Source organism: Hippichthys cyanospilos, chromosome 5 (assembly GCF_059441005.1).
Source record: "Hippichthys cyanospilos isolate Australia breed blue-spotted pipefish chromosome 5, RoL_Hcya_1.0, whole genome shotgun sequence".
Lineage (NCBI taxonomy): Eukaryota > Metazoa > Chordata > Actinopteri > Syngnathiformes > Syngnathidae > Hippichthys > Hippichthys cyanospilos.
In genome coordinates this window covers 25445542-25459666 of record NC_142373.1, presented here as the reverse complement: position 1 = coordinate 25459666, position 14125 = coordinate 25445542, and the positions used below count along the sequence as shown (strand labels likewise).

General features: G+C 40.2%; 1 protein-coding gene and 1 pseudogene across 7 annotated transcripts in view; one reads left to right on the top strand and one right to left on the bottom strand.

Annotated features, from left to right (window-relative positions):
• LOC148424121 (uncharacterized) overlaps window positions 1–14125 on the bottom strand; it is a 39196-nt gene that overhangs the window by 17637 nt on the left and 7434 nt on the right. The window contains exons 1-9 of one of the 7 annotated variants that reach the window (XM_088414548.1): window positions 5861–5939; window positions 5646–5758; window positions 3411–3542; window positions 3191–3316; window positions 1253–1382; window positions 1073–1179; window positions 750–900; window positions 616–657; window positions 481–551 (exon numbers count right to left, since the gene is read on the bottom strand). In XM_088414548.1, the coding sequence (XP_088270674.1) occupies window positions 481–551; window positions 616–657; window positions 750–900; window positions 1073–1179; window positions 1253–1382; window positions 3191–3316; window positions 3411–3542; window positions 5646–5747 (861 nt within the window). In that variant the 5' untranslated portion in view covers window positions 5748–5758; window positions 5861–5939. Of the gene's footprint in view, window positions 1–480; window positions 552–615; window positions 658–749; window positions 901–1072; window positions 1180–1252; window positions 1383–3190; window positions 3317–3410; window positions 3543–5442; window positions 5506–5645; window positions 5823–5860; window positions 5940–14125 lie in introns of those variants that run through there. The other 6 variants (XM_088414552.1, XM_088414550.1, XM_088414547.1 and 3 more) reach the window with 6 other exon arrangements.
• Window positions 10416–11445, top strand: LOC148424122 (NXPE family member 3 pseudogene; annotated as a pseudogene).

The following is a 14125-nucleotide window of genomic DNA, read 5'->3' as shown; positions in this document are numbered from 1 at the left end:
CCCAGGGGGGCCCGCCTCACTGTTTGATAAGCACCTTTTTAAAGTAATACCTTATAAATATTACTACAGAGAATAATACATTGAAGAGTGTTGGATTTAAATGGTAAATGCAGTGGACTTCTATACATATAGCGCTTAACATAGACTCACAGTCATCAACCCGTTCACACGCACATTCACACACCAGTGGAGGCTACTTAACGTAGGCTGCTGATTCACATTAAAAAAGTATGGACATTTGACACACGCATTAGAATTCTTTTGGCTTGTCCGATGAAATTACAGATGTGTTTGAAGCTAGTCACACGCCTCATTTGTTTGACGATGTGCTGTTAAAAATTCAACTTGTAACCGTATTTAAATAATCTCGGCTCAGGCGCCACATCAGCTCAGGCAGCCCTGGTTTACACTTATTTTACAATACATAGAGAAGAGAACCTTTCAGAATTTAAGTACAGTATTGTGTTAAGATGGACTTACAGCAAGTGGTTTCTGGTGGTCGGATTCAGGATTGATCGGTGCTTCAGCGCTCAGTGAGGGAAGAAACAAGTCTGTGGGGTGAACATTACAGTATTACGCACATGAACTTTGACGGACTTCCTCTACAGGCAGTACCTGCGTTTGTATTTGCTCCCTGTTCTTCGTGTGGCTTTGGCTCTGCAGGAATATGTCAACAAGAAAGCTTCATTATTCACACATTCTTGTTTCATTATTCTTTGTTTTGGTAATACACAAATAAACATTCTCACCTCTGCTATCATTGGTCTGGCTCACAGAAGTTTGAGGATCGACTATAGTCGCAGATACTCGGGGAACTCCAGCTGCATATTTAGGACTTAGGACAAGGGTCAAGTCAATCGTCTCCTTGGACTGTGAGCTCTTAGCATGTGACATATTGACCTGAAAAATAGGCTATTAGCTTACATGACTGAGTAGAGTAAGTCAAAATTCATCTGAGAAAATATACGATCATTTATATTGGAGTCTGATTTTTAGGCTTTGATGTACTTTTCAACCTTGAAGAACAAATTACAGGATACAAATACAATACAGCATATGCATCTCGAATCACCTTATGTTCCTCTGGTTTTATGAGGGTTGTGCGGTTAATACAGGACTGCAGATCAAGGACCAGATCCAACCGGACCCTCTGCTCACTTCCATGTGTAACTTTCTCATCTGCAGATAAGCTCGATTTAAAAGTTCAAGCAGATCAGGATGATTTAAAGCAGATCTTCACTTTGTGTTTTACCCTCAGACCGACTCCTTAAATGAGAGCTGTGTTCCTGATGGCCACCAAGCAACTTGGGGTGTTCTCGTATGCTTGCACGTTGGTTGTTAGGGAGTGGAGGTAAGGTAGGACTGCTTAACTTCCAGGTCAACTAGGTCGAAGATGAGCACCCTTAAAATTTATCCATACATTTTCTTTAACCCTTAGCCTATCCTGTGTAGAGATTCAGGGCGATCCATCCCAGTAGATACCAGACAAAAGGTGAACTACACGCAAATCATACCATAATATAATAAATATTGGGATAAAGCCTGCAATAAAGTTAGCATATATCTCAGAGTACAAGTCAAGTTTTTTTCCCTTCATTTTCAACCCTGTATTAGGGGGGTCAATTTATAACTATATACCTCAAAACAGACTAATTCTTTAACATGTATCTGTGTTTGAATAACTTTAATCTGAATGTGAAATAAGTAATATGTCATTTACTGAGCTTAAAATTATTACATTTACCTATAATTTGATATAGTGTGCGTCCGTTTTAGAGCATTGGCACAAAAAATATGTACTTTTGTCAAGTGTCCCTAATTGCCACTTTGTTGTTGTCAATAACGAGGCTGAGTGGATAATTTTTCGTCAGACTTTGACACATTATAAAAAGGAAAGGACGGCATGACTTGTCTCTTGATGGCTTGAAGAAACCGGCACGGATGTCTGCAGGTGAGCGGAAAAAACAGCAAGGGCAACTTTCTCCACTCTGATCTTGACTTGTCTCCTTCAGCCCTTAGACATGTGCTTAAAGAAGCCAGCATGGATGTCGGCAGGTGGGGGGTAGAAACAGTCAAAGGCAAACTCCCACGCTCTGATCTTACAACATTCGTCACTTGGGTAAAGAACATCCCAAGTAAGATGATCAGCAAATCATCTCTGAAGACCATTTAAGACAAATTGGGTGGGTCCGAAGAAGAACTGTAATAAAGATGTTTGAACAATTGATGAGGAGATAGGAAAGCACATCCGGGTGTTAAATGGGAGGAACTATTTGGGATGTCAGATAGTGATAATGCCTTTAAGGGCTTTTCGACAAACGAATATTCAGTTGTTTAAAAAAATAAAAAAATAAAGCATTGAAACTTCTTTTCAAAATCATTTCATGGTTTCAACATTAGTTCCAGCATTTGCATCTACGGCATGTGCACAATGCCTCGCACCCCCCCCCCCCCCAACCGCAACTGTATGATATTCGATATATGATGAAGAAATGCATCTAAAAGTAATGTAATTTACTGTAAATAACGCACACCGTATGTAATAATTAGACAGCCATGATCTATGTAACCACTAAAGTCAGGGGTAGACTTATGATCCCGTTTTTGTAAAACTCACCCGAATTAAAGTAAAAAAGGGGGGGTCGACTTATAAGCGAGGTCTTTGAGAAATACAATAAATGTGTGTAAATGTTTAATGTACTAAATGAGAATGTAAAATGTATTAAATACTGTAACTGCTGGATTATTATGTTTTCTTGAGGCTCTCAAAAATAAAGCTCTGTCAAAAAAAATTAAATTTTTAGGTTTGAAGGTATGAGTTCAAAAATTTAAAATAGTCCTTTAAATTACTTTTTGTAAAGTGAATAAGTGAACAGTGAAAAACTTAATGAAATTAGAAAGGCAGTTTTGTCTATGTATGTGAATGGAAAATATGCCAATTCTGGACTTTTAACTACGCAATCATGGACACTCGAGATTTCAGGATCTTAACATAGATGAATACCATTAATTTTAACGTATGATTAAAAGTTAGTTGGGTAAATGTTTAATTTCTCAAATATGGATCCAATTATTAGCCTTTGCATTGAACTACTTACAATAAGTCGCTTTCAGTTTTAGAATATTATGGTGCAGATGTTTGTAATGAAGTGAAAGGCAATAAACACTCACTTTCTGCCTGCCCACCTACCTGTTTATTCTTTTGACACAAGAGAGCATGGGGCCGGTGGTCTACTTCCTGCATTATCTGCTGTGTGGTCTGTTTCCTTCTGTCTGACACCTGTGGCCCACATTCTGCTTCTATTGTAACCATGTCCTACAGACACAGGAACATTTTGGTGCTGTCCTCATTGAAGTTTGAGTACTTTGAGGAACTTTTTTTTTCTTTTTTGACAAGGCCTCACTCATACTTGTGAGTACAGAAGGAGAGGTCCCCGGCGAGTGCTGTACGTCTTGGGGATGGTTGACTCATCGATCCTGAGTAGACTTGCGCTGGTGGTCAGACGTAGTCCTGCATCATAGGATTGCCAGGTGTGATAGTCCTACAGAGATGGGGTTAAATATTTTAATTACCATTTCGTGAATTGATGCAGTCCTCATGTGAAGCCACAATATCAAAATCGTTAGAATGACAAAATGTCCTGTATTTAAGTTATGGTGGCCCTGAAGTGAAAATCACACAAACAAAAAAATGAAGAAAAAAAAGGTACTCGCAAACAAAAACACCTTACAAGAGAGAAGCATGTAGGAAAAAAGGAGCATGCACAAAAACTCACGCAAGAATGAAAGAATATGCAAGAAAAACAAGCAACCAAAGAACATAGAGGCGCGCACAAAAAAAGCATGCTAGAAAAAAAGACCGCACAAGAAAAAAAGGGTAAACAAGAAAAAAGCATGTAGGAAAAAAGGAGCAAAATAAATGTTCACTATTGGAAGTGGTTGGTATGGCTGAGGGAAAGGGGTGTGGAATCACTGCTGATTGGACGTCAGGGGGCAATTGGACGTACACATCGTTTGTCTTAGAGCAGTACGTTAAGGGATGTACACAACGTTCGTCTTCAAGCCAAAGGTTAATCTTGTGACAAGTTCTTTTTTGTCTCTTATTAAAAATTAATGCTGCCAGCGATTCAAACGTTGCTGCTGCTATCATAGAATTGCTGCCCTGTCAAATTGCTTTCCAGGAGCCAGTCAAAACGGGCAAATAGAAATTAAGCACCATATTAACTTGCGCCAGGCGGCTCGGTAAAGTGGGGTGGTTCGGTGGTTAGGTTTTTTTTTTTCCCTTGCAGACAATCAGTACTGTATTTGAGAAACAGACGTTTTGTTTTACATATATCTTGACGAACATAACCGTGCGCATATCTCTTGAAAGGTGTTTTTGGTTTGCGATTACATTTTATGTTTGCAGAGTTTTTTTTGTTTGTGTTGATTTGTAGCTAGCTGGCAACCAGTTCTAGGTGTCCCCCGACTACTGCCCATTAACACCTGACGCCGGCAATCCCAGTGAGGCTGAGGTGAACAGAGTAAGAATTTCACTGTGTGGTTTCAAGCTACTGTATGCATGTGACAATAATTCTCTACAATAAGCTGCTATGGATGGATGGATGGATGGATGGATGGATGGATGGATGGATGGATGGATGGATGGATTGTAGTACCTATTGCAAGTGAGAATTTTTTTTTCCATTTCGACTAATCAAAAGGTTAGAGAGGTGTGGAACTGGCAATGTTTTTTTGACCGGCAAACACATTTGAATACACTTGCAAGTACTTTTTAATATACTTACAAGTACTTTTGAGATTAATTTCTAATTGCAAATGTTTGAATGTACTTTCACGCTAAATGCAAAGAACCATGTTTTCCAATCATGCTATGGGGTGAGCACATCAACACCCCATATTGTTACGGGAATAATAATGCTATGGTTTCAGCATTAAGCCCACAAATATCTTTGAGCACACAGTATTTGCAAATAAGTTTGAATTTCTTTAGAAATTTTTCCAAACGTGCAAATGTTTGACCATGGACATTTGAATGTACTGTATTTACACATACTGTACTTGCAAATACTGTAAGTTCAAACAAGATTGCCAGTCAATGATGACTGGCAAATGAACCAAAAAGGTCAAGGGGAACCCACCTGTGCACATAGTGATTCTAATTTGTTCAAATAAATGATTTGTCTATACTTAGGAGGGATTTTCACATGCAGCTGCCATAGCAATGAATGAAATATGATGACATCCACGTACACGTTGTGGAGCACAGAATATGTCCACTGCACTACACTAAATCTACTCGACTACATTTTGTAACCATAGCAGTTGCACAGCTGGGGGAGTGCCGGCGTGACTGCTGGAATGCCCAGTGGGAATAGCCAGGCAACCAAATTCACAGACACGCTGACATAGACTTGCACAGGCATAAAAAATAAGACATACCTGCCCACTTTCTGCAATCAAATTATCAGTCAGGAGCGTGGACACCATATGTGCACAGGTACACCCAGACTGGCACTACATCACCCCAAACACGGGTTTTACGCAAAGCGCACATTATTCAACCAAAATAGGCTGCAAAGTGGAAAACAATGCTTACATTTTGCTATTACTAGGATTTGAAAAGAAATGCATCATGTGGGCACCTGCGGTGTGAAGTAGACCTCCAAGCGGCCATGATCGCCTGCGTTTGTTGTGATGACACGACCACACCCTTGACTCAGCGGCGACAGAGACAAATCCTTCATGGTGTTAATTCCTATCTCATTAAAAGAAGCATTCATCAAACATCACACATTCGAGGTTCGATTATGTTATAATTCCAAACATGTATCTCAGAATATCCTTAATGGTGTAAAACCTTCTTTAGAAGAGATCAATGGATGTGTAGCTGCTGCTTCCTCAGTTTGGGTTAGTGCATAGTGCTTGTTGCTAGGATGTTATGATTCAATACTTTGTGTTAGCGTTGCCCCGGCTGTAGCTTGGATGAATACACACACACGCACGCACGCACAAGCACAGCCTGACAATAGCAGTGGCTTTAATATGGCTTTTTTTTCTTCATTGCTCAAGCACTTAAATTTTTTGTTTTTGTTTATATATATATATATATATATATATATATATATATATATATATATATATATATATATATATATATATATATTTTTTTTTTTTTAATCGTCTACCAACTGCAACATTCTCTAACAGCATTCTGTCTCCCATTGTCTCAACCCCCCACAACTTCTCAACCATCCTCAACTCCCAGAAGGCTGTGAGCATGACCTTGCCAGTAGAGGGCTGCACCATTGCCTTCGTTGGAGGTTGAGAGTCCCAAGTGCTTCAACTGCATTGATTGGGCTTTGGTCTCTGGATCATAGTCATAGAGCAAGGTTTCATCCTTTCTAATCTGTCTTTTGAAAAACTTTGACTCATCATCTTAAGACATCTCCCAATTCATCCTCGAGCACTCGATGTGTTCTCGCCTTTGGAAAGATGTCACCAACCAGGGAATCTATCTGCCAGACAATCTGATGCATTTGCAAACGGTCATACGATAGTTTCCACAGACCCTGTACTAACCTTGAACTTTAGGGCTATTTGGGAAATAGTTTTGTGTCGAGCTTCCAAAATGGCACCTTCAACTTGACTGACTGATGCCTGATCAGGCGGGTGACCAGGTCTGGGAGCTTTTTCCACAGATTTCTGGCCATGTTTGAATTCATGATGCCAGCGTTTTACAAGGTCATATGATGGGGCATCATTACAATAAGTTTCTTTCACTTGATCAAAGGTCTTCCCACGCATGTCAAATCAGCGGCCTTTACAGTTAGGTCTACTATGTCTCCCATTCATTAAAAAAAAAAAAAAACACTTGTATTTTTAGTTCATGGCATACAAAGAGACATATTTGAAGCTGCTTTTTGTTTGAGTTGATGATAATCAGAGGTGGAAAAGTCAGGTCTCGAAAGCGCAAACCCCTACCACAATTTGGTAGGTGGGTGCTTCGACTCAATTTGCTGACAAATGAGCTTGTTAATTGTCAGAATAATTGTAAATATAATGATTATACATTTTCTACAATCAATATAACTGCTTGCAATCAAGAAATGCTTTGCTGTGACAAAGCCATCTCAAACCGGCCTGGCCAAGTTCAAACCGCAGACCGATATCGCTTCACTTGTGATTTACAAAATATCTTGCAGAGTCTTACTACACAGAATGTTTTGTCACACATAGACGGACAAATACACTGGGTTCTGACTGTGTTATTCCCCCTAGCTGCCCTTTTTGCCTTTTTAACCTTCATGTCGCCTAGGGATCTCTGAATCAAAAAAAAAAAAAAAAAAAAAAAAGCATTTGGAGAGCCTGCCCCAGAACGCAGCAGAATTGTACTTATGCAGTCCCTCTCCATTATCCTCATGCATGAACTGGTAAAAGAATGCCATCCACCCGTAATATCTTTGGAATGCTGTTCTTCATTACTCCAGTGGAGATAAGGAACTGTTTAAGTGGTTTATCACCTTAATTGGAGAAATGAAGGCTTTGCATCAGTGGAATCTTCATCTTTGGAGATCATTTCCACATCCTCTAGAGTAGTGGTCCCCAACCCCCGGTCCGGTCCATGGATCAACTGGTACTGAGTCGCGTGGGCTGCACCCGAAATAATGTTTTGGAGATTATTTAGTTTAACAGTTCATAAGCTTGTCCTTGATCTTCGTTATTATGGCGCAGCCTCTGGCCGCTGTTGATATTACATACATAGTGAGAAGGATGATGTGGTTTTTAGAGCAGCTGGTTGGTATAAATGCTTCATGTTCACCTGCCAACACTTGAGAATAATTGCTTCAAGATTCAAGAGTTTTAGAGTCATTGTAATACTACACAATGAAATTCTTGTTCTGTTCACTTTCCCGAGCAGACCACGTTCCACAATCGAGCAAATAACAAAGTAGGCAATAAAACAAAAACAACAACAAAAAAACTAATGGAGCAATAATGGCAGTAGTAATTAACTACTCATAAATTAAGACTTACATTCTAAGCATATTATGGAGTAGATCAAGTAGAAGAAACTGGGTACATATGACGATCATGTAAAGCGAAATATGATGTATTTAGGAACATTCTTGCACTGTGCAGGATTTGTAAGGTGTATGCGTGTGTGCGGTAAAGTGACTGGTAATGAGGCAGATTGAGACAGAGCTGTGTTGAGGTGGAGATTGTTGCTGCGACACCAGGCCACAAGGTCCTGCCACCTCCTTTCTATATGCTATCTCGACGCCACCGGTGATCAGCCCGATGACTGTAGTGTCCTTTGCATACTTATTTATGCTTGTGTTGTTTTGGGAGGCGACACAGTCAACACATATACATTTCATGTTCCCGATTCAGGACTGGAAGTACCACATATTGTCAGCACTCTACAAGGTCCAGAACCAAATCCAGCCATCACCAATATATCATCACAGTCATACATTCTGTCCACATTTGGGACAGCCACCGTCACCTGAAGAAGAGCTGGAGGAATGCAACTTGTTGGACTCTATTGTCTGGCCCCAGCCGCCGTCTGGCTCCCGAAACACTGAACCTGTCCCAGACAAGTGACCCAGCCCACAGCCTGTTTAGAATCATCCCTTCCAAAAACAAACAGCATTGGTATGTTGGTGACCAGCTGGAAGTACTGGTTCACGTGCATGACTTCAAGCGCCAGCCCAAGCGCTATGGGGGCGATGTGCTGTTGGCTCGGCTGCACTCAACAAAAGACAGGGTAGGTGTTGTCGGACAGGTGCTGGATCAGAAGAATGTTTGACACCACTTCTGCCATCACTCAGTGTTTGACCAACAAGACGGTCTATATGAATGGCGACTCGACCATACACCAGTGGTTCGAGTACCTTGTCTCCATTCTTCCAGGTGATCACTTATATCTTAAAGAATTCTGGTAACTTCACTCATGAGTTGGAAAGATGTGGTAAAAGTAGAGGTATTGAATCTACTCATTTACCGAAGTAGAAGGACAACATAGGAAACAGAAATGTATGAACAGGAATACTAAATTTTGTCGTTTTAAGCAGGATAATGTTCATATTTTCTTCATAATTAATGTGACCAGTAAAAACAATTCTAAAAACATTTTTCCATGCTGTAGACTGAAAATGACATCACACGTGCACAAGGTTCAAGTAATCACATCTCACCCAATTTGTGGGTTTGCTAATCTAATGTCCATAAGCAGAGCCATGATTGGTGATGCACGTGTCATTTTCAGTCAACAGTAAGTGGAAACATGTTTGACAGACATTAATTGTACAATTAGACATCTATCCATTAATCCATTCATCCACCCTCGCCCACCAAACTTTTCCAAGAGAGTGGCCGATACTAGTATTGGTTACAATCACAACTACCGATATTTCGTATCAGTACTCATCCATTCCTATTCTAAATGTTTTAGACAGAAAAAGCTTACTACTTTAGTTGATTTTTTTTTTTTTCATATCTAGAAAACCCATCCATCCGTTTTCTATAGCCGCTTATCCCCACAATGGTTGCAGGCTTGCTGGTGGCAATCCCAGCTGACTTTGGGTTGATGGCGGGGGAAACCCTGAACTGGTTGCCATCCAATTGCAGGGCACACACAGAGGAACAAGCATTCACGCGCCCAAAAACACCTAAGGACAACTTAGTATGTTCAATAAACCTGCCATGCATGTTTTTTTTGGAGTGTGGGAGGAAGCCGGAGTGCCCGGAGTATTCTCAGGTGGGCTCGCAGAGGACATGCAAACTCCATACAGGAAGGCTGGAGGTGCATTTGAACTTGGGTCCCTGAACTGTGAAGCGGTCGTGTGAACCACTATTCCACCGAGCTGCCTTGAAAACCCATATAAAGTCTATTTAATTGTAGTTGCCATGTCATAGTTATTAGGTACGTATGTAGCTTAGAGAGACATGGGTGTCGCAACCACGATCCAATCACCTTTCAACACCAATGTATATGCCGCAAATGGCTCCCGGGTCTTAGTTTTAAAGGAATATAAGAGTTTGAGCTTAAAGTAGTTCATTAGATGTTGCTACATTCTGTGTATGAGAGTGTGAGACTGTAAAGTGAACAAAACAATATTGGGTTCCAAGGGAGTGTAAGAATGGAATGTTTCAGAGCAAACGGTGCTAGTGGCGGGGACGAGATGACCTCGGCACCTGGTGGAAAACAACTTTGAGGAAAACTACAACCAGGAGGAGTAAGCAAGTGATTCTGCAGGGGAAGAAAGACCAATGAGAGCAAGCTAAAGTTAACTGCAGTATACACATAGCCAATAAAATCATGCCAGGATGCCTTTGTTGATGTGCCATTTGCATATCGTGTAGTATAACTCATTGCTGGGCAACTCGGATGGAGAGTACGCCTGCTGGTGGCAACAGAGGCGTACAGGGCTGTATTGAGAGGGACCCGAGACCCAGGTGCTTGTATTAGATCTGTGTGTTAGGAATAAATCCACCCGTGTGTGAAAATGCCGGCTTCCTGATACCTTTCTATTGCAGCACGAGCGCGCAAGTAGTTGGATGAGTGGCAGTTGGGTAAGGTCACAAATTGGAGTCAGATTACTAACTTGAGTTTATGTTGATTTAGAAATAAAATTCCAACAGTTCGTACATGTGGAAAATATTGAATCTTAAGTTGCTCTTGACCACTTGTATCCTCTATTGAATGTTACCCTGCAGGGATGAAGAGATTACACCATTTGGATGCAGCTCCCTGGGGAAAACTAATGGCGGTGGACAGCCCCCACAACATTGTGCTAAAATACCAAAACCACGGCCCACACCTCCGCTTCCCTGTCCCAGTCGGCCAGTTGCGCGACATTTCCAACGAGCTGGACAGATTGATTAGCGGTCCCAACACGGTAGTGGTGCTCAGCATTTGGGCCGACTTAAACACTTACCCCGCGGAGGTATATATACGCCGACTACGGCATATTGGCAAGGCGGTGTTGCGACTCCTGGACCGGGCTCCGGGAACAGTCGTGGTGGTTCGCACGGCAAACCCTCAGGCTTCGCGTTCGACTGACATTCTGCACAACAACGACTGGTTTGCAATGCAGCTGGACGTTTTACTGCGCACCATGTTCAAGGGTCTTGACGTTATGCTTGTGGATGCCTGGAAAATGTGTGCGGCGCACCGTGCGCCTTATGATTTGCACCCTCCGCGAGAAATTGTCAAGAAAATGGTAGATGTTATGTTGTCTTACATTTGTCGTGATGGGAACGGGAACACTGTATGATTTTTCTGAATCAAACCAGGCTGACAGCACTAACAGGTTTAGACTTCATTTAAAAACATGGAATTGAAGGTCATTGATTTTTTTTTCCTTTTTTTTTTTAAGTAGCAATTTGCAAAAACTAATCCATTGCATAAACTGAGGAGTATTCACATATATAAGTAATCTTCACTAGGCAGAACGAAAAGAAAAAAAAAATTGCATGTTTTCATTGTCAAAGTGGGGTCCTTGGGCCCTTGACTGCAGGAGTTTAGTGTAATCATTTGGGTTGTGTATTAATAAAAACATGTTTACCGTAATTAATTATAAATTGTGAAAGTATTCATGACTCTTCAATAAAGAAATCCAACCAGTTATATGTTTTTTTTTTATAATTTGAACACAGCACATTTTGACAAATTTCAAAATTTGTCATATTGCGTTTTGTGTTCAACATTTCCTTGCTCACGAGGCGATGAAGATAGCAAGGCTAAAGTGGCAATTTCTTCTCTCATTTGTTTTTTTTTTTGTCTAAATTAGCAGCAACCTGTAAGGAGGTATGCAATTTGCATTTTTTCCCTAAACTTCAGCATTTCTGAAATAATCTTTAACAAATATAATTGTTGTCAAATTGAATTGGTCGGTGAATAAAAAGGGCACTTAATGTTTGGCTTGGGTTTCCGCAAAGATTTGCAATGGGGGGGATTGGGAAATTTGCTTTCTAAAGGCAGTCCCTGACTCCAAAAGATTTGCTGCTGCTTTAAACTGTGGCTGTGTCTTTTTGAAGTACAGTACTCAATATCAAGTGCCAACAACTTTGGGAACAAATTTGGGAACTCTGTAACATTTGATTGTATGCTGTATCGCTGGAATGTTCCAACTTAGGAATCTAATTGAATCCAAATTACATGAGCTTGTTATTATCAAGTTGAAAGTGAAATCTTGCATCGGCACCAGCTGAGAAGCTACCAACATATCATCGTTCGGCACCAAGAAAGGTCAAACAGAACAAAACCATCAGTAAATTTGGCGGGACCGCCGGTCTGCCATCCTGGGTTGGTTTATCTAGTCATGGGTTAACAAGGCTTTCTGAATCGTACAGACACATGGAGAAATTATTGACACTTTGTTGGAACCGTGCCACTTCCATATGGGACGCCTGAAGGGTCTTACTGTTTTTGCACCAAGTCTTCTACAATATAATTTATGCTTGTACTGAATGTATGTTATCTTGTATTAGATGTAGTTTAATCCACGTTTAGAATATATACAAAATATACAGTCAAAAAATGTAGAGCAAATACTTTTCAATACAAATCTCACTTCTCCAACTGCAAGTCACAATATGCAGATTGGGAAAGGATCATGACTTATTAGGTGTGTGCGCATTAGTGCATGTACATTACAGTATGTTAGTGTGTTCGTGGGTACCTACACAAAAATGAGATCAGCTTCTTTTTAAATGCTTAATTGAAAAAAAAAAGCACAATGAACAATAGTTACCACAAAAGTCACATATATTGTAAATTTGGCAGGTACAAAACCAAAAAAAAATCATGTTAAACCACTTATCATCACTAGGTCGCTGGCATCCTGGTACATATCCCAGCTGTCTTCGGGCAGTAGGCGGGAGACACACTCTGAAGTGGTTGCCAGACATTGCATGGTACACATAAAAATAAAATATAAAGGGGAAATACAAAGTGTCCGAGAACTATAAAGTCACGGCAATGACCAGTGGTAGAGCTAAACTTTTATCCTTGGGGTGGCCAAAGCTATTTCACAGACTATAACAATGAATTTGTTTCTCGATTTATCAACTGCAATCGGTGCGTCAGATGTTGAAAAGTACCTACTAAGCACACAGGTCATGAAATTTATGTATATATAATTTGCAGTTTATTAATGCAGAAAATGTAAAACACAACTTGGTAACATTTTTTCAACAAATTAATTTTTACAATAATGGTGAAAATGCACCAACACCACCCCCCTCCTTCGGTTATGGTGAGAAGTGGCAAAATGTTTTACAAAGTCATCCATTGTCTTTGGGACACAGAAGACAATAAGGGAGTTCCTTAATGGAACTACATTGTATAAAAATAAAAAAAAAACATTAGTGTATGCAAAATAAACATAAAACCACCTTTTAAAAAAGACAACGCATATCAATAACCAACACTTAAAAAAAAACAAAAAACCTTTAGGGTTCCTCCACATTTAAAATGTTATGACCCTTATTGTAAGATTTCTCAGCAACAAAGAAAGGCATCTTTTTGTGACATTTGAGTAATAAGATGTGTATTTCATTTGTTATCATTTTTCTAAATTTGTATGCCATCATGCCACCAAATTTTTTCCAAGAGATTGTGGATAGGTAGTGTATGCAAATAACACCATCATTTTAAGATAACCAAGAAAAGTATTGAGATAAACATATTTCCAAACAATTGTTTCCATTTTCCATACTCCGATAGACCTGTAAATGTAGAAAATCAAATTCCTAACCTTCTATACTTAAGGAATCTAGAAAAGCTTCTTGCCTTAAACTAGTTCCTCGCGTGTTCGTTTTCGTTGAAAGATCGCCCATACCACAACACAGTGAAACAATTTATTTAATCCAGACAGAGTGGGAAAGTACACGAGGCCTCGGGCCGAAAGTACACGAGGCCTTGGGCCAGTCCTGCAACAGGTCGATGCAGAAAATGGCAAAGTTTCACCTTACACATTCAGTTCTTATACCCTTTTGGGGCATGAGTGTGCGCGTACTTGGGGGCCTGTTTGCATGGGGAAGGTGTCTTCAAAAGTCTCTGAAGCGGGAGTAGGTCTGAGCACCATAAACCCTGACTGATATCTTCTCTTGAAGG